This window comes from Bombina bombina, chromosome 5, assembly GCF_027579735.1.
Source record: "Bombina bombina isolate aBomBom1 chromosome 5, aBomBom1.pri, whole genome shotgun sequence".
Classification (NCBI taxonomy): Eukaryota; Metazoa; Chordata; class Amphibia; order Anura; family Bombinatoridae; genus Bombina; species Bombina bombina.
Window position 1 is genome coordinate 446,133,622 of NC_069503.1, and position 27,254 is coordinate 446,160,875.

The 27,254-nt window shown below is 35.3% G+C and overlaps 1 protein-coding gene across 1 annotated transcript in view; it reads right to left on the minus strand.

Moving 5' to 3' along the window:
- VWC2 (von Willebrand factor C domain containing 2) overlaps positions 1-27,254 on the minus strand; it is a 789,648-nt gene that overhangs the window by 397,934 nt on the left and 364,460 nt on the right. Inside the window, exon 2 of the mRNA XM_053714319.1 lies at positions 26,941-27,070. Within this exon, the coding sequence (XP_053570294.1) occupies positions 26,941-27,070 (130 nt within the window). The remainder of the gene's footprint in view (positions 1-26,940; positions 27,071-27,254) is intronic.

Below are 27,254 nucleotides of genomic sequence, written 5' to 3' on the forward strand. Positions count from 1 at the left end.
GTAGTAATTCAGTTGCTATGATAGCAGCTTTAGTAGCTCAGGTGCTATCATATCATGCTGCAGTAGTTCAGTTGCTATCATAGCATGCTGTAGTAGCTCAGGTGCTATCATAGCATGCTGTAGTAGCTCAGTTGCTATCATAGCATTCTTTAGTAGCTCAATTGCTATCATAGTATGCTGTAGTAGCTCAGTTGCTATCATAGCATGCTGTAGTAGCTCAGTTGCTTTCATAGAATACTGTAGTAGCTCAGTTGCTGTCATAGCATTCTTTAGTAGCTCAGGTGCCATCATAGCATGCTGTAGTAGCTCAGTTGCTATCATAGAATGCTGTAGTAGCTCAGATGCTATCATAGCATGTTGTAGTAGCTCAGTTTTTTCATATAATGCAGTAGTAGCTCAGGTGTTATCATCACATGCTGGAGTATTACAGGTTATATTGTATGGTGGAGTATCTCAGGTGCTATCAAAGAATAGTGGAGTATCTGAGGTGCTATTATAAAATTTTGGAGTATCTCAGGTGCTATCTTAACATATTGTAGTATCTCAGGTTATTTAATAGAATAATGAAACCGCTCAAGGGGTATTATAGCATGATGGAGCATCTCAGGTGCTATTATAGCATGGTGAAGCATCAGATGTCTTATAATTGCATGATGTAGTATCCCAGGTACTATCAAAGCATTTTGAAATATCCCAGGTGCTTTTATAGCATAGTAGAGTATCTCAGATACTGTCATAGAATGATAAAGTATCTCCAGTGCTATTAAAGCATGGTGGAGTATATCAGGTGCTATCTTAGCATGATGGAGTACCTTGTGTGCTATCATAGTGTGCAGGAGACTCTCTCACTATCTAACTGATCACCTGATTAGGCAGCTCTTTGTGGGAGTTATAGTGGGAGTTTAGCCACTGAAATTAATTGCAGCAAAAAAATAGTTATTACGAAAGTTTTTACATTTTGCATATATGTCCCTTTAACTCAATGTTGACAGTCTTTTATGCTTCATTCATCTACAATGATATTTATTCTTCCTTAAAATTAGTATAATGAGAGGTTATGTGTAAAGAAAAAGGGGTTAATGAGAACCTAACAACATGTTGGAAGAAATGACAACAGGGTTATGACTCAATATCAAAATGCCTTTTGTGGTTCCAGTTCAAAGTAATAGGAAATTGAATTTTTTGTGCACCTGTAGTAATGTGGAATTGGTTAATTGATTAATTGATTAAAGTTTTTTTGTACCTACTGTATAATCTGATCACATCATATTCATTGCAAGAGCTACCAGTATTTATCATTCCTGTTACACATAATTACGACAAGATTACAATTTAACCCAGAATACTAATTTAATCTATTAATAATATTACAAAATATATATTTAAAGCAACATATAACAATTTGCAGTTTTAACATAAAATTATATATATATATATATATATATATATATATATATATATATACACTGTCTGCATTTATCATTGCACAGGCAGTTCTTGTGAACTGCTTGTGCAATGCCACCCCCTGCAGATTCACGGACAATCGGCCCCTAGCAGGGGGTGTCAATCAGCCCGATCATATAGGATTGATGTCCGCAGCCTCAGAGCAGGCGGACAAGTTTTGGGGCAGGGGTCCTTAGACCGCTGATTCATTACTGCTGTTTCCAGCAAGCCTGAAGGAGCTTGATAATTTGGCCCCTATATCTGTTATTTAACACTGAACATTTTGGGTTTTTCAAATGTAAAAACTGTAAGTGTACCCTGCAGACTTTACAATCTTTCTATAAATGGTCTTGGCAGAGATAAAAAGATAACATAGTACATAACAATACAAGTTTTGCAAACAAAATGAGAGTGGCAAATCATGTATTAGTAAAGTATTGGCTCCTACAAATGAAGTGTATATATGTGTTTAGAAAGTGTTCATTTATTGCTGCAAACAATTATTTTTATGTCTCTTTACCAAAGAAGAAACAGGTGAACTAAACTAACAGATTCCCTTTGTAACACACCATATATTTGCAGCAGTTTCCTAAATCATAAAAAAGTTCCAAAAACATCAACAGTTCTTTGTGAAGCTTATTTAGAAAAAAAAATCAATTTAGATGAACAGCATCTTTTAATGTCATGTATATTTTCTTCATCTTGGAGGTTGTTTTAATTGTTACAAAAACATGTACTTATTTTCAGGAAGCAGTAGCATGCTACATTATTTAGCACATTTGTTTGTGAGATTACTGAGCTGCTGCTGGGAGAATTAAAGCATCTGCAGGAACCAAATCCCATAATCCTCCATCTCCAGGAACTGGACCTCTAATCTTTTGAGAAGAAGGATCTATTGATTGTAAACACTCTATATACGAACAGGGACTCTGCTCTTTGTCTTATTTTAATTAATTTTACATTTTTTTGTAAGATGTTCAGAAAATACATGCATGTGGATAAAACACAGATGCAATGCACTGGACGAATGATGAAAAAGTTAAATTTCAGGCTATAATTCAGCTGTAATCATAGGATGCATGTGTTATTATATATATATATATATATATATATATACTGTATATATATATATATATATATATATATATATATATATATATATATATACTGTATATATATATATATATATATATATATATATATACACATACATACAGTATCTCGCAAAAGTGAGTACACCCCTCACATTTTTGTAAATATTTTATTATATCTTTTCATGTGACAACACTGAAGAAATTACACTTTGCTACAATGTAAAGTAGTGAGTGTACAGCCTGTATAACAGTGTAAATTTGCTGTTGTTTGGCAACAAAAGTGAGCACACCCTTAAGTGGAAATGTACAAATTGGGCCCAAAGTGTCAATATTTTGTGTGGCCATCATTATTTTCCAGCTCTGCCTTAACCCTGTTGGGCATGGAGTTCACCAGAGCTTCACAGGTTGCCACTGGAGTCCTCTTCCACTCCTCCATGACGACATCACAGAGCTAGGGGATGTAAAGAGACCTTACGCTCCCCCACCTTTTATTTGAGGATGCCACACAGATGCTCAATAGGGTTTAAGTCTGGAGACATGCTTAGCCAGTCCATCATCTTTACCCTCAGCTTCTTTAGCAAGGCAGTGGTCGTCTTGGAGGTGTGTTTGGTGTCGTTATCATGTTGGAAAACTGCTCTGTTGCCCATCTCCCCGAAGGGAGGGGATCATGCTCTGCTTCAGTATGTCACAGTACATGTTGGCATTCATAGTTTTTTTTAATGAACTGTAGCTCCTCAGAACCGACAGCACTCATGCAGGCCCAGACCATGACACTCCCACCACCATGCTTGACTGTAGGCAAGACACGCTTGTCTTTGTACTCCTCACCTGGTTGACGCCACACACGCTTGACACCATCTGAAACAAATACATTTATCTTGGTCTCATTGGACCACAACATGGTTCCAGTAATCCATGTCCTTAGTCTGCTTGTCTTCAGCAAACTGTTTGCAGGCTTTCTTGTGCATCATCTTTAGAAAGTATATTGCAGAGTTTTATATATATATATATATATATATATATATATATATATATATATATATATATATATATATATATATGATTTATAATTTTATATTACCACCTCAAAGTGTTTAATATCTCTTTAAAGCATTTTTATAACGTATTCTGCTTTAGTATGTAGTATGTTTTTTTTTTTTTCCTTTTTTTCTGTAAAGTTAAAATTTCTACAAGTGATGGGTCTGCCAATTTTCACAATTCCATATACAGACTTCAAATTTTTCTTTTATTTTTCTGTATACTTTATGCCATTTTCTGTTACAGTGTATGATGCATCAATTATTTATATCACCCCCACCCAGGAATATGCCTAACCACAAAATAGTACATTTAGTATAATATTATTAGTAGTATTTTATGATATACAATATAATACTTGGAGACAGCAGAAAGCTTTTTACATTTTATTTATTTATTTATTTTAAATAAAAGTACAAATTAAAGTACATTTTTATGGCATGATAACACTAAAGTGTTAGAATAACTGAGCTCTAGAATATAGCAATTACTTTTTATTCTATTAATAAGCTCATGTATACAAAGTAATATAGAATTATATGTGTGTGATCAAACATATTTAATGCTGTTCAAAATGGTATTTAACCAATGTTTTTTACTTTAAAAGTAGCTATAAAAAGACTTTTACAGCTGAGTAGAAATCACATAAAAGACTATGCCAGTCCTAGAATATTAATATCACAGAAAGTAACATTGATTTACATAGGAAACTATATTTGTATATTTAAAGTGCTCTATCACCTCTGTAATTCACTTGCATACAACCTTTCGGTTAACTACACTGTGAGACACTGTTTGAATGTAATGATGTTCATGAACTTAATTTATGTTGGACAGCTTTATGTTTGCAGTATGAAGTTTCCATTTTCTGTTGTGTATTCCTTCCTAACCATCATCCTATATCATCATTATTTTTTCTAAATATTGGTTGTTACAACCCATTGGGTTAGAATACAAGTGGCCCGATTTTTTTTTCCTGTTTGCATCTAAACTTCTCTAGAATTAATCTTTTAAAGCAGGACGTTTAGCATGCGTATTAAAAGTTCAAAGTAACACTTTGCACACGAGCGAAACATGATGTACTCTAACTTTAGGATTTTGGATATCACGACCGTGCTAACTTCTTCACACAATACACTTAAATGGAGCGTGCTGCTTAATAAAACTAACACTTATCACTCGCACACTAACCCAACACCACATTTGATCAACTGCACTTAAGCCAAAGATAGTTATGAATATTTAACATTGCAATGTTCTTAGGTAAACTTTAAAGAGGCAGGAGCACCTGTAGACTTCAAACTCAATGTATTCACAAAAAAATCATGGATATTATTGAAAATGTCTAGCAAGAAAAGTCGGTGTAGGGGAGGTACTCCGTTACCTGATGACGCATTTCGGCAATGAGCCATAGTCATAGGGGAACCCCTCCGAGGAAGCCTTATGTAAAACATGCATCAGGGGCACTCTCACGAGGTCATAGTACCTCCTTTTTTAATTGCTTACTCAGTTTGAATTTATGCTATAATAGCTATTTTGATAATTGATCAGTCAGCGTAATTGTAATTTAAGCTCCCGCTATAGAAGGGACTTTTTGTGAGTCTAGCGTTTTCACCTATCCACCATATACTTTAGCAGTAGCATTGTATACAATTGAGAGACACTATATGCTATAAAGAGTTGATTTTGCTAGTATTAACTTATAATGACTGGAAACAGAATGTAACAGTGATACTATTGTTGCAACACTTAGCAGGTGTGTTTTGTGTGATTAGAAAACACAATACCATATGTGAGGTTGATAATAACACTGCTTTGTGTGATTAGAACACACAATACCTTATTAGAGGTTGATAACAACACTGCCAGTATACTGCAGGTATCACAGATACCAACACTCTGACTTATTTTACTCATTGGGCCGAATTATTAAAAGGATACTCAGGTTTTATTAAATTTTCATGATTCAGATACAGCATGTAATTGTAAACAACTCTCCAATTTACTTCCATTAAAAAAAATGTGCACAGTCTTTTATTTTTAAACATTTTTGAGTCACCAGATCCTACTGAGCATGTGCAAGAACTCAGACTATACGTATATGCATTTGTTATTGGCTGATTGCTATCACATGGTACCGGGGGAGTGGAAATAGACATAACTTTAAATTGTGTTATAAAAAAATTTACAACTCATTTGAAATTCAGAGTAAATGCTATTGTATTGTCTTGTTATCTTGCATTTGTTGATTATGCAAATCTACTGTGTTTACTGGTCCTTTAAGAGTTTAACGGACATGATCCGCTGTAGCATAAGCTGTCGGCATTTAACATTGCACAAGCAGTTCTGGTGAACTGCTTGTGAAATGCTGCCCCATGCAGATTCGCGGCCAATTGGCCGCTAGCAGGGGTGTCAATCAATCCGATTGTACATGATCGGGCGGATTGATATCCGCAGCCTCAGGGGCAGCGGACTAGTTAAGGAGCAGCTGTCTTAAGACCGCTGCTTCTTAACTCCTGTTTCCGGCAAGCCTGAAGGCTCGCGCGGAAACAGATGTATCAGGCCCCATTTGGGCCATGATAAGTCGGCCCCATTGTCATTATCTTATTAACATACTGAGTTCAAGCAACTTTTAACTGTGTATGTGTGTGCATGTACAGTCCTATTGGACTTTATTCATCATTTTTCCCTAATAAAGTTATCTTGTATGAGTGTTTGAAATGTTATCATCTTTCTTTTTTGACACTTTAAGTAAATATACTCTTAGAGTTCAGCAATCTGTTCTTTATGCAACTCTAGTTGCATCCTTTGTACATATACTTGTATTTCCATCTCAGACTTCAATAATTAGGAAAATTTAATAATTACCCATAATTCACAGTAACCTAATATTCAGCAAGCCCATATGACAGTGAAATACATGTTAAGAAGAAATTATCTCACTAAACAAATAAAAATAAGCATGTAGTCATGTAAGGTTGAAAACTTTTTGTCTTTACAAAGTCAAGCAACTGAAAGATGCTGTTATGAACAACATCAAAGCACTCACATCCTTTTCTCTGAAAGCGAGAAGCTGAATATTTATTCATTTCCCAAATGGGCAGGATCTTTAAGAGTTTCTTCACTTTATTCTACATACTGGTAGTTGGATCTTATTAAGCTTGTTTTTCATTTATGAGGTACAAACTAAAGATAGAAGTTTTTTTCTATCATGTTATGTTTACTTGCCTTTGTTTACACTTGCAAGTTTAATACTATTAACTGTTCTAGGATTTAGGGTATGATAGAAGTCAGTTTATCCTTTCTTTGCTTTAGAACTACTGAAATGTACAGCCAAGAGATAGCATTGGCCATGCCTAATTTCTCTTGCATGTTGTTATATTACTGTATATATCCACAGAGGTTAAAGATCATGTAATGTTTGCATTGATAACCCAAAATAACAGAGGTAAAAAGCCATTCAGCATTGCTGCTCCAGAGCAGAACATGCGCAAAGAGTCAATCGGGTGAAGCAGTTGTAAGACCTGTCAATTGCTGGACATATTCTGCTCAGGTTCTGCAATGCTTGCGCTTCCTGAAGGGACCTTACCAATGTATTTAACCCTTTTGCAGGAGGTTAAACACATAAGATAGCCAGGATTATTAGCACAAATATGATATACTAAAGTTTGGCTGGACAGATAGCTCATTGTGCTACTGTGGTAACCCAAGGGTTGCAGGTTTCGGTCCCGGCAAGGTCCACTCAGCCTTTCATCCTTCCGAGGTCAATAAAATGAGTACCATTAAGTTGGGTAATAATAATACCTGTTATCAGTGCCGTGAGTCGATTAAGTTCGAGGTTGTGCACTATACAAGTATCCAATTATATGCTCTAACAAATGTAAAGGCATTTCCCATTGGCTTTTTTGGACAGGGAGGTGAGGGGAAGTTGGGACAGTGGTCCAAAAATGTTAGATAGGAAGAGACATGAAGGGAGGGGACTGGAATGGGCTGCCATGGGTGGGATTGAGCAAGCATGTCATTAGCAGATAAACAAAATTGCGTAAAAAGTTATAAGGGCTCAAAGATGTGAGTTATCAGGTGTTAAAAAAAAGGACTGCAAAGGGCTTTAACATAGAGATATATACATAAATATGTATATGTATTTGTGTGTGTGCATATATATATATATATATATATATATATATATATGTGTGTGTGTGTGTGTATATATATTTATACTATATATATATATATATATATATATATATATATATATATATATATATATATATATATATATATATATATAAATATATATATATATATATATATATATATATATATATATATAAACATTGAAGCCCTTTCCAGTCAAGTAGCTGATAACATGAAAAATCATATTTATGCAATATGCCTATTTAATAAAGTGTTTTACTATGTATTTACTATACATATTTCACATGCCAATGTTTTTCACATAGGGGCATATGTTCTAAGTATTTTAAAATAGATATTTCTATATATCTGTATATACCTATACCTGTATATAATCATATATACAGTATATATAGGTATAGATATATATTTTACCAAAAAAAACATCATATATACAGTGGGGCAAAAAAGTACTTAGTCAGCCAACTATGAGAGACAAAATGTGGAAACAAATCCAGATAATCACATTGTCTGATTTGGAAAGAATTTATTTGCATATTATGGTGGAAAATAAGTATTTGGTCAAAATCAAAAGTTCATCTCAATACTTTGTTATATATCCTTTGTTGGCAATGACAGAGGTCAAACGTTTTCTGTAAATCTTCACAAGGTTGTCACACACTGTTGCTGGTATGTTGGCCCATTCCTGCATGCAGATCTCCTCTAGAGCAGTGATGTTTTGGGGCTGTCACTGGGCAACACCGACCCTCCCTCCAAAGGTTTTCTATGGGGTTGAGATCTGGAGACTGGCTAGGCCACTCCAGGACCTTGAAATGCTTCTTACAAAGCCACTCCTTCATTGCCCGGGTGGTGTGTTTGGGATCATTGTCATTCTGAAAGACCCAGCCACGTTTCATCTTCAATGCCCTTGCTGATGGAAGTAGGTTTGCACTCAAAATCTCACGATACATGGCCCTATTAATTATTTCATGTACACGGATCAGTCGTCCTGTTCCCTTTGCAGAGAAACAGCCCCAAAGCATGATGTTGCCACCCCCATGCTTCACAGTAGGTATGGTGTTCTTTGGTTGCAACTCAGCATTCTCTCTCCTTCAAACACAACGAGTTGTGTTTCTACCAAACAGTTCTACTTTGGTTTCATCTGACCATATGACATTCTCCCAATCTGCTTCTGGATCATCCAAATGCTCTCTAGCATACTTCAGATGGGCCGGACATGTACTGGCTTAAGCAGGGGGACACATCTGGCACTGCAGGATCTGAGTCCCTGGTGGTGTAGTGTGTTACTGATGGTAGCCTTTGTTATGTTGGTCCCAGCTCTCTGCAGGTCATTCACTAGGTCCCCCCATGTGGTTCTGGGATGTTTGCTCACCGTTCTTGTGATCATTTTCACCCCATGGGGTGAGATCTTGCGTGGAGCCCAAGATCGAGGGAGATTTTCAGTGGTCTTGTATTTCTTCCATTTTCTAATTATTGCTCCCACAGTTGATTTCTTCACACCAAGCTGCTTGCCTATTGCAGATTTAGTCTTCCCAGCCTGGTGCAGGTCTACAATTTTGTTTCTGGTGTCCTTCGCCAGCTCTTTGGTCTTCAACATAGTGGAGTTTGGAGTGTGACTGTTTGAGGTTGTGGACAGGTGTCTTTTATACTGATAACAAGTTCAAACAGGTGCCATTAATACAGGTAATGAGTGGAGGACAGAGGAGCCTCTTAAAGAAGAAGATACAGGTCTGTGAGATCCAGAAATCTTGCTTGTTTGTAGGTGAACAAATACTTATTTTCCACCATAATATGCAAATAAATTCTTTCCAAATCAGACAATGTGATTGTCTGGATTTGTTTCCACATTTTGTCTCTCATAGTTGAGGTATACCTATGATTAAAATTACAGGCCTCTCTCTTCTTCTTAAGTGGGAGAACTTGCACAATTGGTGGCTGACTAAATACTTTTTTGCCCCACTGTATATATATATATATATATATATATATATGTATGTGTGTGTGTGTGTGTGTATTCATGAATAAATAGAACATATTCTTCTATGTACAGGACAGTGGATATTTTATGTCAGGTTAGCACACTTGAGGAAATGTGATTGGGTTTGTGAAACTTTTTTGCTGTTACTTTTTTTCCACTTTTCATCCTCCTTTGAAGTGTATAGGAGAATACGTTAACACGGTCGCAATATTCTAACTTTGGCTTTTTGCAGACGACGGGTTAGTGCACCAAACAAAACATTTTTACTTTCAACTTGTAATCCAAAGTCAAGTGAAGTTAACGTGCGGGCGAAAGCACAAACTACCATTCCACTCATAATCTAGCCTTGTATCTGGGACAGCTGAGAGATATGAATTAAAGCATGTCATTTTTACATTACAATATTCCTTTTCTCATCTAGTTTTTTTTAAAAACAGGTTGAATGCTTACAAAGATGGTCTTCACCTGAGAGAAATACCTGCAATGTAGAGTTATATAAAGATATGATATAAAATATACTAATATGAAGATTATGCATGTAATCTATGTGCTTTATGACTTTGAATAGGATTAAGGAGAGGTTACTTCAATTTCTTTCTGGGTGCTGTGTAAGGGATTTACATTTTCAGTAGAGAAAAGTTTCAACAACCATATCTTCTAATATTGACACTATGGGGTCAATTTATTAAATGCTGGGCGGACATAATACGCTGTAGCGAGTCATGTTTGCCCAGCATCGCTAAATGCTAACAGCATACACTGTCTGCATTTAACATTGCACTAGCATTCTTGTGAAATTCTTGTGCAATGCCGCCCCCAGCACATTCACAGCCAATCGGCCACTAGCAGGGGGTGTCAATCATCTTGATCGTATCTTACGACCGCTGCTTCTTAACTTCTGTTTCCGGTGAGCCAGAAACTATGGGTGTAGATAGCAGCACCCGCTGCTTATTAAATCTACCCCTAAACTGCTATAACCAAAAATTCTGGGAGGTGAATCAAAGTATCAGGGGCATAACTGGTCTTTTCGTTGGGCTACAGCTGGGCATTATTTGACAAATTTAGAAGTTCCCCAATTTTACTTTGAGTAACTGAGAAATAAATATGTTAAGGAAAGTTGTGCAAGGGACATAATGGAAGATCTCACAAAATGTAACAGTAACACAGCATTTTTCTTTTTTGCCATTTTAGGTGCGCTGATGACCCACTATTTCTCAAGGTTTCTCTATGATTTCCCATGTTCACCTCATCAAGCAGGGATAGTAACTGCTTAAAGTTTAACATGCATGTTGGCAGAAATGTATTTTCCGCAATAGTGGTCTAAGGTAGAAGAAAAACAAAAACAGGTATTGTGCATATGTATTAGACTGTTAGGTGAGCAATATATGCAAGCCCAGAATGTTTTTATATTTAGTACTGCACAAGTAGATATATTTACCAACTTGATAAAAATGCCTTCAATCTTACTAAACAATACACATGGTCTACAGCAAAGAATCAAATTAATATCTCTACAGACAACTCCCAAATTGGCTTTATAAGGCTAAAAGTCCACATGTCCCAGTTTCCCTAGTAAATTGTACTACTACTTATGGTAACCGGAGTTTAAGCTTCATCCTTGGTCTTTCACGCTCTCTCTTTCTCTCCTTAAATGCTTAGTGAATAATCAGTTAAACTGGGGAGAGTTGTGTATATTGATTGGTTGCTCCTTAAAAAATAATAATTAAAAAGTAGAGGCAGCAGTGTCACTTCATAAGTCTCTAACCAGACCTAACCCATTACATTTTTCAATTGATATTGTTTATCTTCAAGTGGAAGAAAATGGAAATGGCTTAAATGAGTCCTACTAAAACTCTATATGGTCTCTAAAAAAAAAAAAAAAAACGTACAACAGTCGTTAAAAACTGTAATGGTTAGAGGCAAGAAAGTGTTTTGTATAAGAAGTGTTCAATATGCATTATAGGATTTAAGTTCAAGAGGCAAGTTTTGTTGTTTTGCTGTTGGTTTTTTTACAAATAAAAACATGAATGAACCAATAAATAAATAACTTAATAATAGAAAAATAATAAGAGACCATGAAATATTTGTTAGTTTACTAACAGACACATATACTGTATGGTTATGATAAAATAGTATGTCCTTTCACGTTGTTGTATAGGTCAATATATGCTGTAATACCTGCACAGATCATTGTCTAATTATATCTACTACACTTTCATTTTTAATTGTATTTTTGATGCTTCTGTAGAGTTCCTCTGTAAAAAAGCACAAGCAGGCAATAACAGAATCCACACAGAGTTTTTCATTATAGTCCCTCATTAGCTAAATTGTATGCCTTGGAGAAGATTGTTTTGGTCTTGTCCTAAAAGCTATGTAACTTACTTTAAGTAACACATTTGGCCCCTAGAGTCACAGCAGCTTTCTAAACGTGTATAATTAATGTATTTGTACTCTTTACTTTATTTAAAAAAAAAATATTTTTAAAGTGGCAAAACTCTGTATTTATTTGTGAGTGTTTAAAGTGGAGACACTTAATTTAACCGCAGAATCATTTACTAATAACTGCTTTTTTTAAATAAATGCAGTAAATAAATTATATTTATGTTAAGTAATTTATACTGCATTGGCTTATTCACTTGCTGGTTAGATTTATTGAATCGTATCAAGCAATCCATGGAGTTACTCTTTGGAATATTCTAAATAAGAATGACTTTAAAGGGACATAGATCCCTTAAAGGGGCAGAATACACCAATTTTCATATAACTGCATGCAAAAGACACTACTATAAAGAAAAAAAATACACAGATACTGATAAAAAAATCCAGTATAAAACCATTTAAAAAACACTTCCAGAAGGGCTATATAAATGGATTATGTAACCAAAAAGACAAAAGCGCAAAGAAGAGAGATTCAAGTGTAATTATTCAAACACCATATATAGCGCAATGAAAATCTACTCACCAGAGTTTGTAAATAAAAATGCCTTTATTTGTACAATACAGGATTAAAAAGACTCTGCGTCCGTGTGCAGCAACCAGTTTACAAACAGCTGACAACTGGATGATCTCAGAAGACAGGATACGACCTGCGGCGGGGATTTCCGGATTGCCCGCCCTCAGCTGTTCAGCTTAGTTCCCCGGTGCTTAGGACAAATGTTAGGACAAATGTTAGATACCCCAACGCGTTTCCCCCGGTACTCGCCGGGCTTTTTCAAGGTGATGTGAACCAAAGACAAATGTCGGGCTGTTGTAAGACTTACAACTTTATACCCATATGTATTTTGCTAAATAAGCCCCTTTTAGGGGCCCGGTCCTCTGTTCCTCATTGGATTGGTTCAAAATAGCAGCTTGTAAAAAACAACAATAAAAATGCTTGCTAATACTTGCTTAATACATAAGAACAAATTAATAGCCATATTCTTTTTGAAAATAACAATTAGATCTGATAAAACAATTTGTGCATATAATAAAAAGTTCGTAACAAGGTTTGCAGGATAAAAATATTGACAGAAAAAACGATAAACATTTGATAGATATTTGATCAGCTGATATTCCGTGAAACTTTCACTCTTTTGATAGATATATATATATAAATGGATTAAGGTTGCTGAGATCAAGGGTTTGTATACTTATTACTGACCATCCAGCTGTCTTCTTCTGCCCCCAGCAGCCAATTGCTTCCAGGGTTCTTAGGCTTTTTGACATCACTAAGGTAACAAGTGCAAGAGGGAACCAAAACCATCTTCAAAAGTGCCCCCTCTCCAGGATGATGACACTTGGTTGTCATTTGCACTAAAGGCATTTTACAGATGACACCTACATGTCGTCTTCTGCAATTAAAAGGTTTGCCTTTTTTATATTTTTGTATATTATATATCAGCAATTAAGTACTGAATTGCAAATGTTCTAAAAAAAGGGATGACTTCAAAGCATATAAAACTGTTCATTATTGATTTGCCAAACTACTTTAAAACCTTAGTAAGTATGTTTATCTTACTCCCCTTAAAGGACCACTAGAGTCAAAATTAAACTTTAATGATTTAGATAGAGCCCCCAATTTTAAAAGACTTTCCAATTCATATCTATAATCTAAATAAGCAAAAAAAAAAAAAAAAAAAAAAATTTTCTGAGGCACCTGCTGCTACTGAGCATGTGCATTATTCACAGAATATCCATATATTTATTTTGTGATTGGTTTGTGCTGTCACATGCTGCAATGGGAAAGAAAATAAAACAAATAAACAATTGTCAGAAAAAAATATACTACTCGTGTGTAATTTAAACAAAAGTTTTATTTTTGCATTGTCTATTTATTATGCATTTATTGATTAAGCTATTCTGCTGTGTTTAGTGGACCTCTAATTGGGGGTAAATAGGGCTAACTATTAATATGTGCTTTTCTTTTGCATCTCTAGGGAGGTGTTTAATGTTAATTCAATGCATTCTCTGAAAAGCGTATGAGCTTCCATTATGGTCTGTCTGTAAATGTGTCTACATTATGGGCTCAATTTATTAGGCAGTGGATGCTGCTTCTGAGGTCCATCATTTCAGGCTCATCTGAAAAGGAAGCTAAGAAGCAGTGGTCGTAAGGTGGTGGATTGAAATCCTCCCGATATGATACGATGGGGATGACTGGCAGCCCCTGCTAGCGGCTGATTGGCCGCCAGTGAGCAGGGGCGGCATTCTGGTGAAATGCTAAATGTGGACAGCATATGCTATAGCGAATCATGTCCCCTTGACATTTAATAAATCTACCCCTATGTCTGTACTATATTGCATGGTGCTAAGGACACATTGGTCTGAATTAAATACCTCAGCAGAGACTGCTGAGATTAGTCATGTTTGTTAACCTATTTCTCCATCAGCAGCCAATGAGATGGAGCAAAAATGGTAAATACGTATAAATAAATAAATAAATATAAAAGCACTAACAACTAGAAGAAAATACAAAATAATTTTAGTGTAAAAATACTAGTTAACTATATATTTTTTTATAGAAAAAAGGTAATATTGCTTGACGGAATCATGTTAAAGGGATATGAAACCCAAAATTTTTCTTTCATGATTTAACTAGAGCACTGGTTTTCAAACCTGTCCTCAGGCCTCCCTAACAGGCCAGATTTTGAGGATATCTGAACTAGAGCCCACGTTAAATACTCAGCTGATTAGTAAACATGGTTATTTTACCTGCTCTCATCCAAGGTAATCTGTAAAACCTGGAGGGTTGGGGAGGCCTGAGGACAGATTTGAAAACCAGTGAACTAGACCATGTGATTTTAAACAATTTTGCTCTCTTGGTATCTTTGGTTGAAAAACATTTATGGAGCATTACACGGCAACAGCTTTGCAAGGATGATTTCCATTTGTAAGAGCACTAGATGGCAGCATTATTTCCTGCCATGTAGTGCTATAGAGCTCTCTCTTCAACAAACAACATAATGGGAACTAAGCAAATTTGAAAATAGAAGCAAATTGGAAAAAAAAAAATTGTATGCACTGTTGCAACCACACAAAAAATAAATGTGGGTTTGGTGAGCCCATAAATGTCAGTGTGAAACATCTCTTATCTTAGTGGCAAATTAAAAATGATTAAGTTAATTCAGTAAGGCAGTAGAGATAAGAATGGGTAAATTATTTAAAATAATGAATGCTAGTGATATTCATCTACACTATTTGAATTTTGATGAATATTCAGTTGCTTTAAACAAATGTTGCATTTCCCTGTAATGAATGTAAACTAAATTCCCATTTTAAAAGGCGCATTTAAGATTCATGAAGCTGATTCTCGTAGACTTACAGTTGATTTAAAAAAATCTATAGTCAAAAATCCAGGATTCAACTAACCCAGACATGATGCTGATGGGAAGCACTTCTGTTTTAAAATTTTACCAGAATCTCATCTTTTGTTGATTTCTCAATTGACAAGAGCACAAATAAAAAAAAAATAAAAAAAATGTTTCTTTCATGTAATTAGCAAGAGTCCATGAGCTAGTGACGTATGGGATATACATTCCTACCAGGAGGGGCAAAGTTTCCCAAACCTCAAAATGCCTATAAATACACCCCTCACCACACCCACAAACCAGTTTTACAAACTTTGCCTCCTATGGAGGTGGTGAAGTAAGTTTGTGCTAGATTCTACGTTGATATGCGCTCCGCAGCAGGTTGGAGCCCGGTTTTCCTCTCAGCGTGCAGTGAATGTCAGAGGGATGTGAAGAGAGTATTGCCTATTTGAATTCAATGATCTCCTTCTACGGGGTCTATTTCATAGGTTCTCTGTTATCGGTCGTAGAGATTCATCTCTTACCTCCCTTTTCAGATCGACGATATACTCTTATTTATATACCATTACCTCTGCTGATTTTCGTTTCAGTACTGGTTTGGCTTTCTACAACATGTAGATGAGTGTCCTGGGGTAAGTAAGTCTTATTTTCTGTGACACTCTAAGCTATGGTTGGGCACTTTTTTTATAAAGTTCTAAATATATGTGTTCAAACATTTATTTGCCTTGACTCAGGATGTTCAACATTCCTTATTTCAGACAGTCAGTTTCATATTTGGGATAATGCATATGAATAAATAAAAAAAATTCTTACCTTAAAATTTGACTTTTCCCCTGTGGGCTGTTAGGCTCGCGGGGGCTGAAAATGCTTCATTTTATTGCGTCATTCTTGGCGCGGACTTTTTTGGCGCAAATTTTTTTTTTCTGTTTCCGGCGTCATACGTGTCGCCGGAAGTTGCGTCATTTTTGACGTTCTTTTGCGCCAAAAGTGTCGGCGTTCCGGATGTGGCGTCATTTTTGGCGCCAAAAGCATTTAGGCGCCAAATAATGTGGGTGTCTTTTTTGGCGCTAAAAAATATGGGCGTCACTTTTGTCTCCACATTATTTAAGTCTCATTATTTATTGCTTCTGGTTGCTAGAAGCTTGTTCACTGGCATTTTTTTCCCATTCCTGAAACTGTCATTTAAGGAATTTGATCAATTTTGCTTTATATGTTGTTTTTTCTATTACATATTGCAAGATGTCCCACGTTGAAACTGAGTCAGAAGATACTTCTGGAAAATCGCTGCCTGGTGCTTGAGCTACCAAAGCTAAGTGTATCTGCTGTAAACTTATGGTATCTGTTCCTCCAGCTGTTGTTTGTACTGTTTGTCATGACAAACTTGTTAATGCAGATAATATTTCCTTTAGTACTGTTACATTACCTGTTGCTGTTCCGTCAACATCTAATACTCAGAGTGTTCCTGATAACATAAGAGATTTTGTTTCTAAATCCATTAAGAAGGCTATGTCTGTTATTCCTCCTTCTAGTAAACGTAAAAAGTCTTTTAAAACTTCTCATTTTTCAGATTAATTTTTAAATGAACATCATCATTCTGATTCTGATAATGGTTCTTCTGGTTCAGAGGATTCTGTCTCAGAGGTTGATGCTGATAAATCTTCATATTTATTTAAAATGGAATTTATTCGTTCTTTACTTAAAGAAGTCCTAATTGCATTAGAAATTGAGGATTCTGGTCCTCTTGATACTAAATCTAAACGTTTAGATAAGGTTTTTAAATCTCCTGTAGTTATTCCAGAAGTTTTTCCTGTCCCTAGTGCTATTTCTGAAGTAATTTCCAGGGAATGGAATAATTTGGGTAATTCATTTACTCCTTCTAAACGTTTTAAGCAATTATATCCTGTGCCATCTGACAGATTAGAGTTTTGGGACAAAATCCCTAAGGTTGATGGGGCTGTCTCTACTCTTGCTAAGCTTACTACTATTCCTACGGCAGATGGTACTTCCTTTAAGGATCCTTTAGATAGGAAAATTGAATCCTTTCTAAAAAAAGCTTACTTGTGTTCAGGTAATCTTCTTAGACCTGCTATATCCTTAGCGGATGTTTTTGCGGCAGCTTCAACTTTTTGGTTAGAAGCTTTAGCGCAACAAGTAACAGATCATAATTCTCATAGCATTATTATTCTTCTACAACATGCTAATAATTTTATTTGTGATGCCATTTTTGATATCATTAGAGTTGATGTCAGGTATATGTCTCTAGCTATTTTAGCTAGAAGAGCTTTATGGCTTAAAACTTGGAATGCTGATATGTCTTCTAAGTCTATTCCGCTTTCCCTTTCTTTCCAGGGTAATAAATTGTTTGGTTCTCAGTTGGATTCTAGTATCTCAACTGTTACTGGAGGGAAAGGAACTTTTTTACCACAGGATAAAAAATCTAAAGGTAAATTTAGGTCTAATAATCATTTTCGTTCCTTTCGTCACAACAAGGAACAAAAACCTGATCCTTCATCCTCAGGAGCGGTATCAGTTTGGAAACCATCTCCAGTCTGGAATAAATCCAAGCCTTTTAGAAAATCAAAGCCAGCTCCTAAGTCCACATGAAGGTGCGGCCCTCATTCCAGCTCAGCTGGTAGGGGGCAGATTACGTTTTTTCAAAGAAATTTGGATCAATTCCGTTCACAATCTTTGGATTCAGAACATTGTTTCAGAAGGGTACAGAATGGGCTTCAAGATAAGGCCTCCTGCAAAGAGATTTTTTCTTTCCCGTGTCCCAGAAAACCCAGAGAAGGCTCAAGCATTTCTGAAATGTGTTTCAGATCTAGAGTTGGCTGGAGTAATTATGCCAGTTCCAGTTCTGGAACAGGGACTGGGGTTTTATTCAAATCTCTTCATTGTACCAAAGAAGGAGAATTCCTTCAGACCAGTTCTGGATCTAAAAATATTGAATCGTTATGTAAGGATACCAACATTCAAAATGGTAAATATAAGGACTATCCTGCCTTTTGTTCAGCAAGGGCATTATATGTCTACAATAGTTTTACAGGATGCATATCTGCATATTCCGATTCATCCAGATCACTATCAGTTTCTGAGATTCTCTTTCCTAGACAAGCATTACCAGTTTGTGGCTCTGCCGTTTGGCCTAGCTACAGCTCCAAGAATTTTTACGAAGGTTCTCGGTGCCCTTCTGTCTGTAATCAGAGAACAGGGTATTGTGGTATTTCCTTATTTGGACGATATCTTGGTACTTGCTCAGTCTTCACATTTAGCAGAATCTCATACGAATCGACTTGTGTTGTTTCTTCAACATCATGGTTGGAGGATCAATTTACCAAAAAGTTCATTGATTCCTCAGACACAAGTAACCTTTTTTAGGTTTCCAGATAGATTCAGTGTCCATGACTCTATCTTTGACAGACAAGAGACGTCTAAAATTGATATCAGCTTGTCGAAACCTTCAGTCAAAATCATTCCCTTCGGTAGCCTTATGCATGGAAATTCTAGGTCTTATGACTGCTGCATCGGACGCGATCCCCTTTGCTCGTTTTCACATGCGGCCTCTTCAGCTCTGTATGCTGAACCAGTGGTGCAGGGATTACACAAAGATATCTCAATTAATATCTTTAAAACCGATTGTACGACACTCTCTGACGTGGTGGACAGATCACCATTGTTTAGTTCAGGGGGCTTCTTTTGTTCTTCCGACCTGGACTGTAATTTCAACAGATGCAAGTCTTACAGGTTGGGGAGCTGTGTGGGGGTCTCTGACAGCACAAGGGGTTTAGGAATCTAAGGAGGTGAGATTACCGATCAATATTTTGGAACTCCGTGCAATTTTCAGAGCTCTTCAGTCTTGGCCTCTTCTAAAGAGAGAATCGTTCATTTGTTTTCAAACAGACAATGTCACAACTGTGGCATACATCAATCATCAAGGTGGGACTAACAGTCCTCTGGCTATGAAAGAAGTATCTCGAATTCTGGTATGGGCGGAATCCAGCTCCTGTCTAGTTTCTGCGGTTCATATCCCAGGTATAGACAATTGGGAAGCGGATTATCTCAGTCGCCAAACGTTACATCCGGGCGAATGGTCTCTTCACCCAGAGGTATTTTTTCAGATTGTTCAAATGTGGGGTCTTCCAGAAATAGATCTGATGGTTTCTCTTCTAAACAAGAAACTTCCCAGGTATCTGTCCAGATCCAGGGATCCTCAAGCGGAAGCAGTGGATGCGTTGTCACTTTCTTGGAAGTATCATCCTGCCTATATCTTTCCGCCTCTAGTTCTTCTTCCAAGAGTAATCTCCAAGATTCTGAAGGAATGCTCGTTTGTTCTGCAGGTGACTCCAGCATGGCCTCAAAGGTTTTGGTATGCGGATCTTGTCTGGATGGCCTCTTGCCAACCGTGGACTCTTCCGTTAAGACCAGACCTTCTGTCACAAGGTCCTTTTTTCCATCAGGATCTCAAATCCTTAAATTTAAAGGTATGGAGATTGAACGCTTGATTCTTAGTCAAAGAGGTTTCTCTGACTCTGTGATTAATACTATGTTACAGGCTCGTAAATCCGTATCTAGGGAGATATATTATAGAGTCTGGAAGACTTATATTTCTTGGTGTCTTTCTCATCATTTTTCCTGGCATTCTTTTTAGAATTCCGAGAATTTTACAGTTTCTTCAGGATGGTTTGGACAAAGGTTTGTCTGGAAGTTCCTTGAAAGGACAAATCTCTGCTCTTTCTGTTCTTTTTCACAGAAAGATTGCTAATCTTCCTGATATTCATTGTTTTGTACAAGCTTTGGTTCGTATAAAACCTGTCATTAAGTCAATTTCTCCTCCTTGGAGTTTGAATTTGGTTCTGGGGGCTCTTCAAGCTCCTCCGTTTGAACCTATGCATTCTTTGGACATTAAATTACTTTCTTGGAAAGTTTTGTTCCTTTTGGCCATCTCTTCTGCCAGAAGAGTTTCTGAATTATCTGCTCTTTCTTGTGAGTCTCCTTTTCTGATTTTTCATCAGGATAAGGCGGTGTTGCGAACTTCTTTTAAATTTTTACTTAAGGTTGTGAATTCTAACAACATTAGTAGAGAAATTGTGGTTCCTTCATTATGTCCTAATCCTAAGAATTCTAAGGAGAAATCATTGCATTCTTTGGATGTAGTTAGAGCTTTGAAATATTATGTTGAAGCTACTAAGAATTTCCGAAAGACTTCTAGTCTATTTGTTATCTTTTCCGGTTCTAGGAAAGGTCAGAAGGCTTCTGCCATTTCTTTGGCATCTTGGTTGAAATCTTTAATTCATCATGCTTATGTCGAGTCGGGTAAAACTCTGCCTCAAAGGATTACAGCTCATTCTACTAGGTTTCTACTTCCTGGGCGTTTAGGAATGAAGCTTCGGTTGATCAGATTTGCAAAGCAGCAACTTGGTCTTCTTTGCATACTTTTACTAAATTCTATCATTTTTATGTGTTTTCTTCTTCTGAAGCAGTTTTTGGTAGAAAGTACTTCAGGCAGCTGTTTCAGTTTGATTCTTCTGCTTATAATTTCAGTTTTACAAGATTTAAATTTTGTTTTGGGTGTGGATTATTTTCAGCGGAATTGGCTGTCTTTATTTTATCCCTCCCTCTCTAGTGACTCTTGCGTGGAAGATCCACATCTTGGGTAGTCATTATCCCATACGTCACTAGCTCATGGACTCTTGCTAATTACATGAAAGAAAACATAATTTATGTAAGAACTTACCTGATAAATTCATTTCTTTCATATTAGCAAGAGTCCATGAGGCCCACCCTTTTTTGTGGTGGTTATGATTTTTTTGTATAAAGTACAATTATTCCAATTCCTTATATTTATGCTTCGCACTTTTTTCTTATCACCCCACTTCTTGGCTATTCGTTAAACTGATTTGTGGGTGTGGTGAGGGGTGTATTTATAGGCATTTTGAGGTTTGGGAAACTTTGCCCCTCCTGGTAGGAATGTATATCCCATACGTCACTAGCTCATGGACTCTTGCTAATATGAAAGAAATGAATTTATCAGGTAAGTTCTTACATAAATTATGTTTTTCTTTCATTTTGTCCTATATCCAGCCATGTGGTCATTCAAATTTAATTTGTGAATGAATATGATTTGTCTGCTATTTCCTAAGGGAGAAAGTCGTAAAGGGCATCAGTAGAACATTTGGATAACAGCTTAAAGTAAAAGAAATTTAAAGGGACAGTCTAGGCCAAAATAAACTTTCATGATTCATATACAGCATGTAATTTTAAACAATTTTCCAATTTACTTTTATCACCAATTTTGCTTTGTTCTCTTGGTATTCTTAGTTGAAAACTTAACCTAGGAGGTTCATATGCTAATTTCTTAGACCTTGAAGCCCACCTCTTTCAGGTTGAATTTTAACAGTTTTTCACCACTAGAGGGTGTTAGTTCACGTATTTCATATAGATAACACTGTGCTCGTGCACGAGAAGTTATCTAGGAGCAGGCACTGATTGGCTAGACTGCAAGTCTGTCAAAAGAACTGAAAAAAGGGGCAGTTTGCAGAGGCTTAGATACAAGTTAATCACAGAGGTTACAATTATATTATTATAACTATGTTGGTTATGCAAAACTGGGAAATGGGTAATAAAGGGATTATCTATCTTTTAAAAGAATAAAAATTCTGGTGTAGACTGTCCCTTTAAAGTAATAGATAGTGCTACAGCGCTGCAGAATCTGTTGGCGCTCTACAAATAACCGATAATAGTAATAATAATACTGCTACAAATTATCAACAGCACAAAAATTATTTAAAGTGTATTTATAATTTTAATGGAGACAGGATTGTCAAGACCAAAAAGCTTGAATAGTTATTGGCTACTTCAGAAATTAATCCGCTGACAAGTACATTGTGGATCGGTGCTGAATAGTGTAAAAATTATGCATTTGAAGCCTGCATTTTTGACTGCATTAATGAATCAACTATATTTTTTTGTTGAATGCATTTGTTCCTACCTCTACATTTATCATATTCTAAAGTACTTAAAGGGGCATTGTAGTTTTAAAGTAAATTTATAGCATTTTATTTTTAAACAAATAAAAATGTTATTGTGTATTTACCTCCTTCAAAAGGATAAAATACACAGAGGAAAATGTATCAAACTGCAGGCGGATAAGTTAACATGCAGAGAACCTGTCCGCCCACAATCATTACTTGCAATGCCGCTTCACTTTAAAATTAATATTGCACAAGAGCTTGTTTATGCAATCACACCCTCTTGCTCTTATGCAACCATTCTTCCTGAAAGAGCAAGTATGTGATGATTTGTCTCTGCTACATTTAAGGCTGGCACAGAGGATGAGAAACTGAAGTCTGCACTGCAATATCTCAGAACCTGCAAATACAGCTTAATACATTTTCTCTATAGTCCAAGTTGTACTTTTGGAATACCCCCATTTTTTAGCTTGGCCAAAGTGTTTGTAGAATATGCACGTATGCCAGCTTCTCATTTGCTCCTTATCTGGAACGGCACAAGAGCGTGCAGTGAATAAAAAAAGAGATTTGTTAAAGGAAAAATGCACTAACAAATCATATATTTTTTTTACACTGGAACATACCTTTAATTTGATTGGCTAATAGTTTCTGCAGTATTATCAATTTTTTAAGCCAAAAATATTTTATTTCCAATAATGTCCTATATATAACTAAAGCTAAAACTATATTATTTTACAGTTCTAAAACCATATTGCTAATAGGAAATTCTAATTCAGTATAGTCTGTGGACAAGATAAAAGGTTATTATTCATGAAGCTATTGCTGCTTTTGCTGTGCTGATTAGAATGAAACTTGAGGATAGGAAAATTATATTTAGAACAAATTGCATGAAACATTTATAAAGTAATATAAGTCCTGTTATTTGCTACAGCATTCACTAATGTGAGGCACTAGAATTACACAAGTTCTATATGAGCTCAAAGATCATATAAGATTAATTTGACATTATGAACAAAGTTTGGGAACAGAAAAAAAATTAAAGGGACATAAATATCTATATTTCATTACCCATAATGGGATTGATTACAAGTGGACTTCAATCTCTAGTTTAGGGTGTGTTAGCTTGTGCAACTTATAATGCACATTTCGATATTACAAGTGGATGGTTAAAGCATATACTTTTAATGAATGGCACAGAGTTATTAGAACACTCATTGCACTTGTATTACAAGTGGTGAGTTAAAGGGACAGTCTAGTCAAAATTAAACTTTCATGATTCAGATAGGGCGTGCAATTTTAAGCAACTTTGCTAGTTCATGTGTGCTGCATACATAACATTGTACTCACTCCTGTGGAGTGAATTATGAGTCAGCACTGATTGGAAAAAAACTGAGATAAGGGGGCAGTCTGCAGAGGCTTAGATACAAGGTAATCACAGGGGTAAAAAGTTTATTAATATAACAGTACTGGTTATGCAAAAAATAGGGAATGGCTAAAAAAGGGATAATCTATCTATTTAAAAAATAACTTCTGGAGTAGACTGTCCTTTTAAGTGTTGCACTCAGGCACAATCCAAAATACTACTTTTTACGACCTATAGTAAACCATTAATATCAATAATATCTTGTAGAACTACTTGTTCACCGTTGTCCTAATGCACCATTAAAGGGACATGAAACCCAATTTTTTTCTTTCATGATTCAGATAGAGAATACAATTTTAAACAATGTTCCAATTTGCTTCTTTTGTCTAATTTGCTTCATTCTCTAGCTATCCTTTGTTGACAAAATAGCAACGCACATGGGTCAGCCAACCACATGAGGCATCTATGTGCAGCCACCAATCAGCAGCTATTGAGCCTATTTAGATACACTTTAAAACAAAGGATATCAAGAAAATGAAGCAAACTAGATAATAGAAGCAAGTTTAAAATTGCATGTTCTTTCCAAATCATGAAAGAAAAAAAATTGGTTTCATGTCCCTTTAACTTAGCACTTGAGCAATTTCCTACACAAATGTTATTACATTACCCCTTAGAAGTCTGTTATGTGAAGGATTTAGCACACTCACGCTATTCAACATACAGTACTTTAGACTATAGCTCAAACTTTGGACTTTAGCATAAATAGAAGAGCTATTGACTGCGTTCAAACAATGTTAAAGCATAATAGCGCTAACATTTTTGCACATCACTTGTAATCTTGGCCAAAATGTTTAAAGGATTACTTTCTGTTATAATTTTTAAGCTAAACAACTAACATATTAAAATTAATAAACATTAATTAAAACCTACTGACCTATATTTTCTCCAAAACGAAGTTTCATAACGTTCTAAAAGTTATATCTTTTATTCGCCGATGATGTCACGTTATCCTGCCCACTATTTTCAGCACTGCATGTTCAAAATACTTAAACCAATAACTTTGTGTTTAAAGCGCCATTTTGAAACCTAGGTATTGTAAACGGATTGGTACAGAGCAAAGGATACCCACGGAGTGGGTTTGGAAAACAATTAAATTTGCAGACAAGATTTCTGATATACGGTAGAGATATGTTAATGAAATGCTATTGATAAAAAGTGTATTTGGGGTAGTTAGTTAGTAACAGGCATAGAAAATATTTACTTACAGTGGCCCTTTAATGAAGGAAAATAAAAAAACATTGCATATTATGTGCATTGTTTATTTTGCCTGTTTTTGCTGTAGAATACATCTGGATATTGTTGTAGTCTTACTTCTTTCAGAGAAGTTGGAGTCACTCCAACATTCTTAAATTCAAATTTTCATTTATGCATCAGAAATAATAAACCACATCACAAAATAATTTAAAATGATCATTGTGTCTGAAAAATGTGCATTGTTTTTAAGGTCCAGGACTAGGTATGGGCGAATGATTTGCAACATTTGAAAAATGAAACAAATTTTAACACATTTGTTCATTCATTTTGAATGTTTGTACAACATGCTGGCAATCATTTTATGTAATAGTATTTCTAACACTATATTTAACTGTAATATTCAATTAAAAATTTTCTAAGTTGAATATTGCATAATTTAAATCAAATGATGTAATATTTTAATTAGAAAAAATGTTAATTGATATACTCAAACTATGCAATATTCTAAACAAAAAAATTCTAAACAATATATACAGTATGTATCAATTTACTAAATTCCCTGCCACATGAACTATTGAACATCTGAAAAGTATTTGTTAAATCAAATGTTACATTCAAAATTTTGTATGTGAATATTCAATCTATGAACATTCGAAAACGAAAGTAACATTCGAAAACCGGAAATAACATTTGATTACTAAATTTTAATAGATTTTCATTCTTATCAAGATTCAATTGCACTTTCACCAGATTTGCCTATCCCTATCCAGGACACAAGTCTTGATAAACCACTTAAGTATTGTTTAGAAAAATAACATCCTAGGTGTTAGGGAGCGCACCAACTAAAAATAAAATCTATAATAATTTTCTAGTTTACAAAGGTAAAAGTCACAAATTTTAAACTAATCTCTAAATAAATCTTATGAACAGTTCATATGTTCCACCAAGGTCGCTCTTCTTAAAGGGACACTGAACCCAACTTTTTTCTTTTGTAATTCAGAAAGAGCATGCAATTTTAAGCAACTTTCTAATTTACTCCTATTATCAATTTTTCTTCGTTCTCTTGCTATCATTATTTGAAAATGAAGGCATCTAAGCTTTTTTTGGTTTCAGTACTCTGGACAGTATTTTTTTATTGGTGGATGAATTTATCCACCAATCAGCAAGGACAACCCAGGTTATTCACAAAAATGGGCCAGCATCTAAACTTACATTCTTGTATTTCAAATAAAGATACCAAGAGAATGAAGAAAATTTGATAATAGGAGTAAATTAGAAATGTGCTTAAAATTTCATCCTCAATCTGAATCACAAAAGAAATTTTTTGGGTACAGTGTCCCTTTAAGATGAAAAGACTCCAATTTTACTCTGAAAGACAGACTTCTATTTGTTTCTGTCTTGCAGAGTTGGACATTGTTTATCTTATTTCGTTTGCTGTGGCCAATTAGGAAGAGATATAAACAAGCTCCTGCGCATAGCACACACACACATATGTGTGTGTATATATATATATATATATATATATATACATTTATTATTATATTTGTATATATATATAATTTCCTAAAAATGAGTGTGAGCTTACACAATTATAATTACCAATAAGTAAAAAAAAATTATACTACTACATGACTTACAAGGTGAAGGTGCCTAATATCAAATATATTTTGTTTAAATTGCATTGATTTACTCATTCGCTAGTATAATAGCTATTGCATGTTCTTAAAATGTCTAATATATATTTATAGTACAGGACTGTATTGTAATGCAGTAACAGTAATACCACAGAGCAGATCTAACTTTTTGAAAGTAAAACAATCAAATTTACTGCAAACCAATGATTCTGTAACATGTGTTTTACCATGTTTGCAGATGGGACAGCACTGATCTGGTTCGTACACAGGATCCACACACTCCGTCTGCGGACACGCTGAAACGGTGCACATTACCTCACCACTAGCATCACAGCGACATTTTTCACAGGAAGAAACCTATAATAGAAACAATTATATTGATATATTTTGATTCAAGATTTCATGCCTGGAAGATTCCAGTAGCATAGAGCATCATATGTGCTGAAAAGTCTTTTTAACAAACATATAAAGGAGCAACATATAGTTAGGGGAAAATAAATAGGACAGAGAAAAAGCGTTGTTATTATTTATATTTATATAA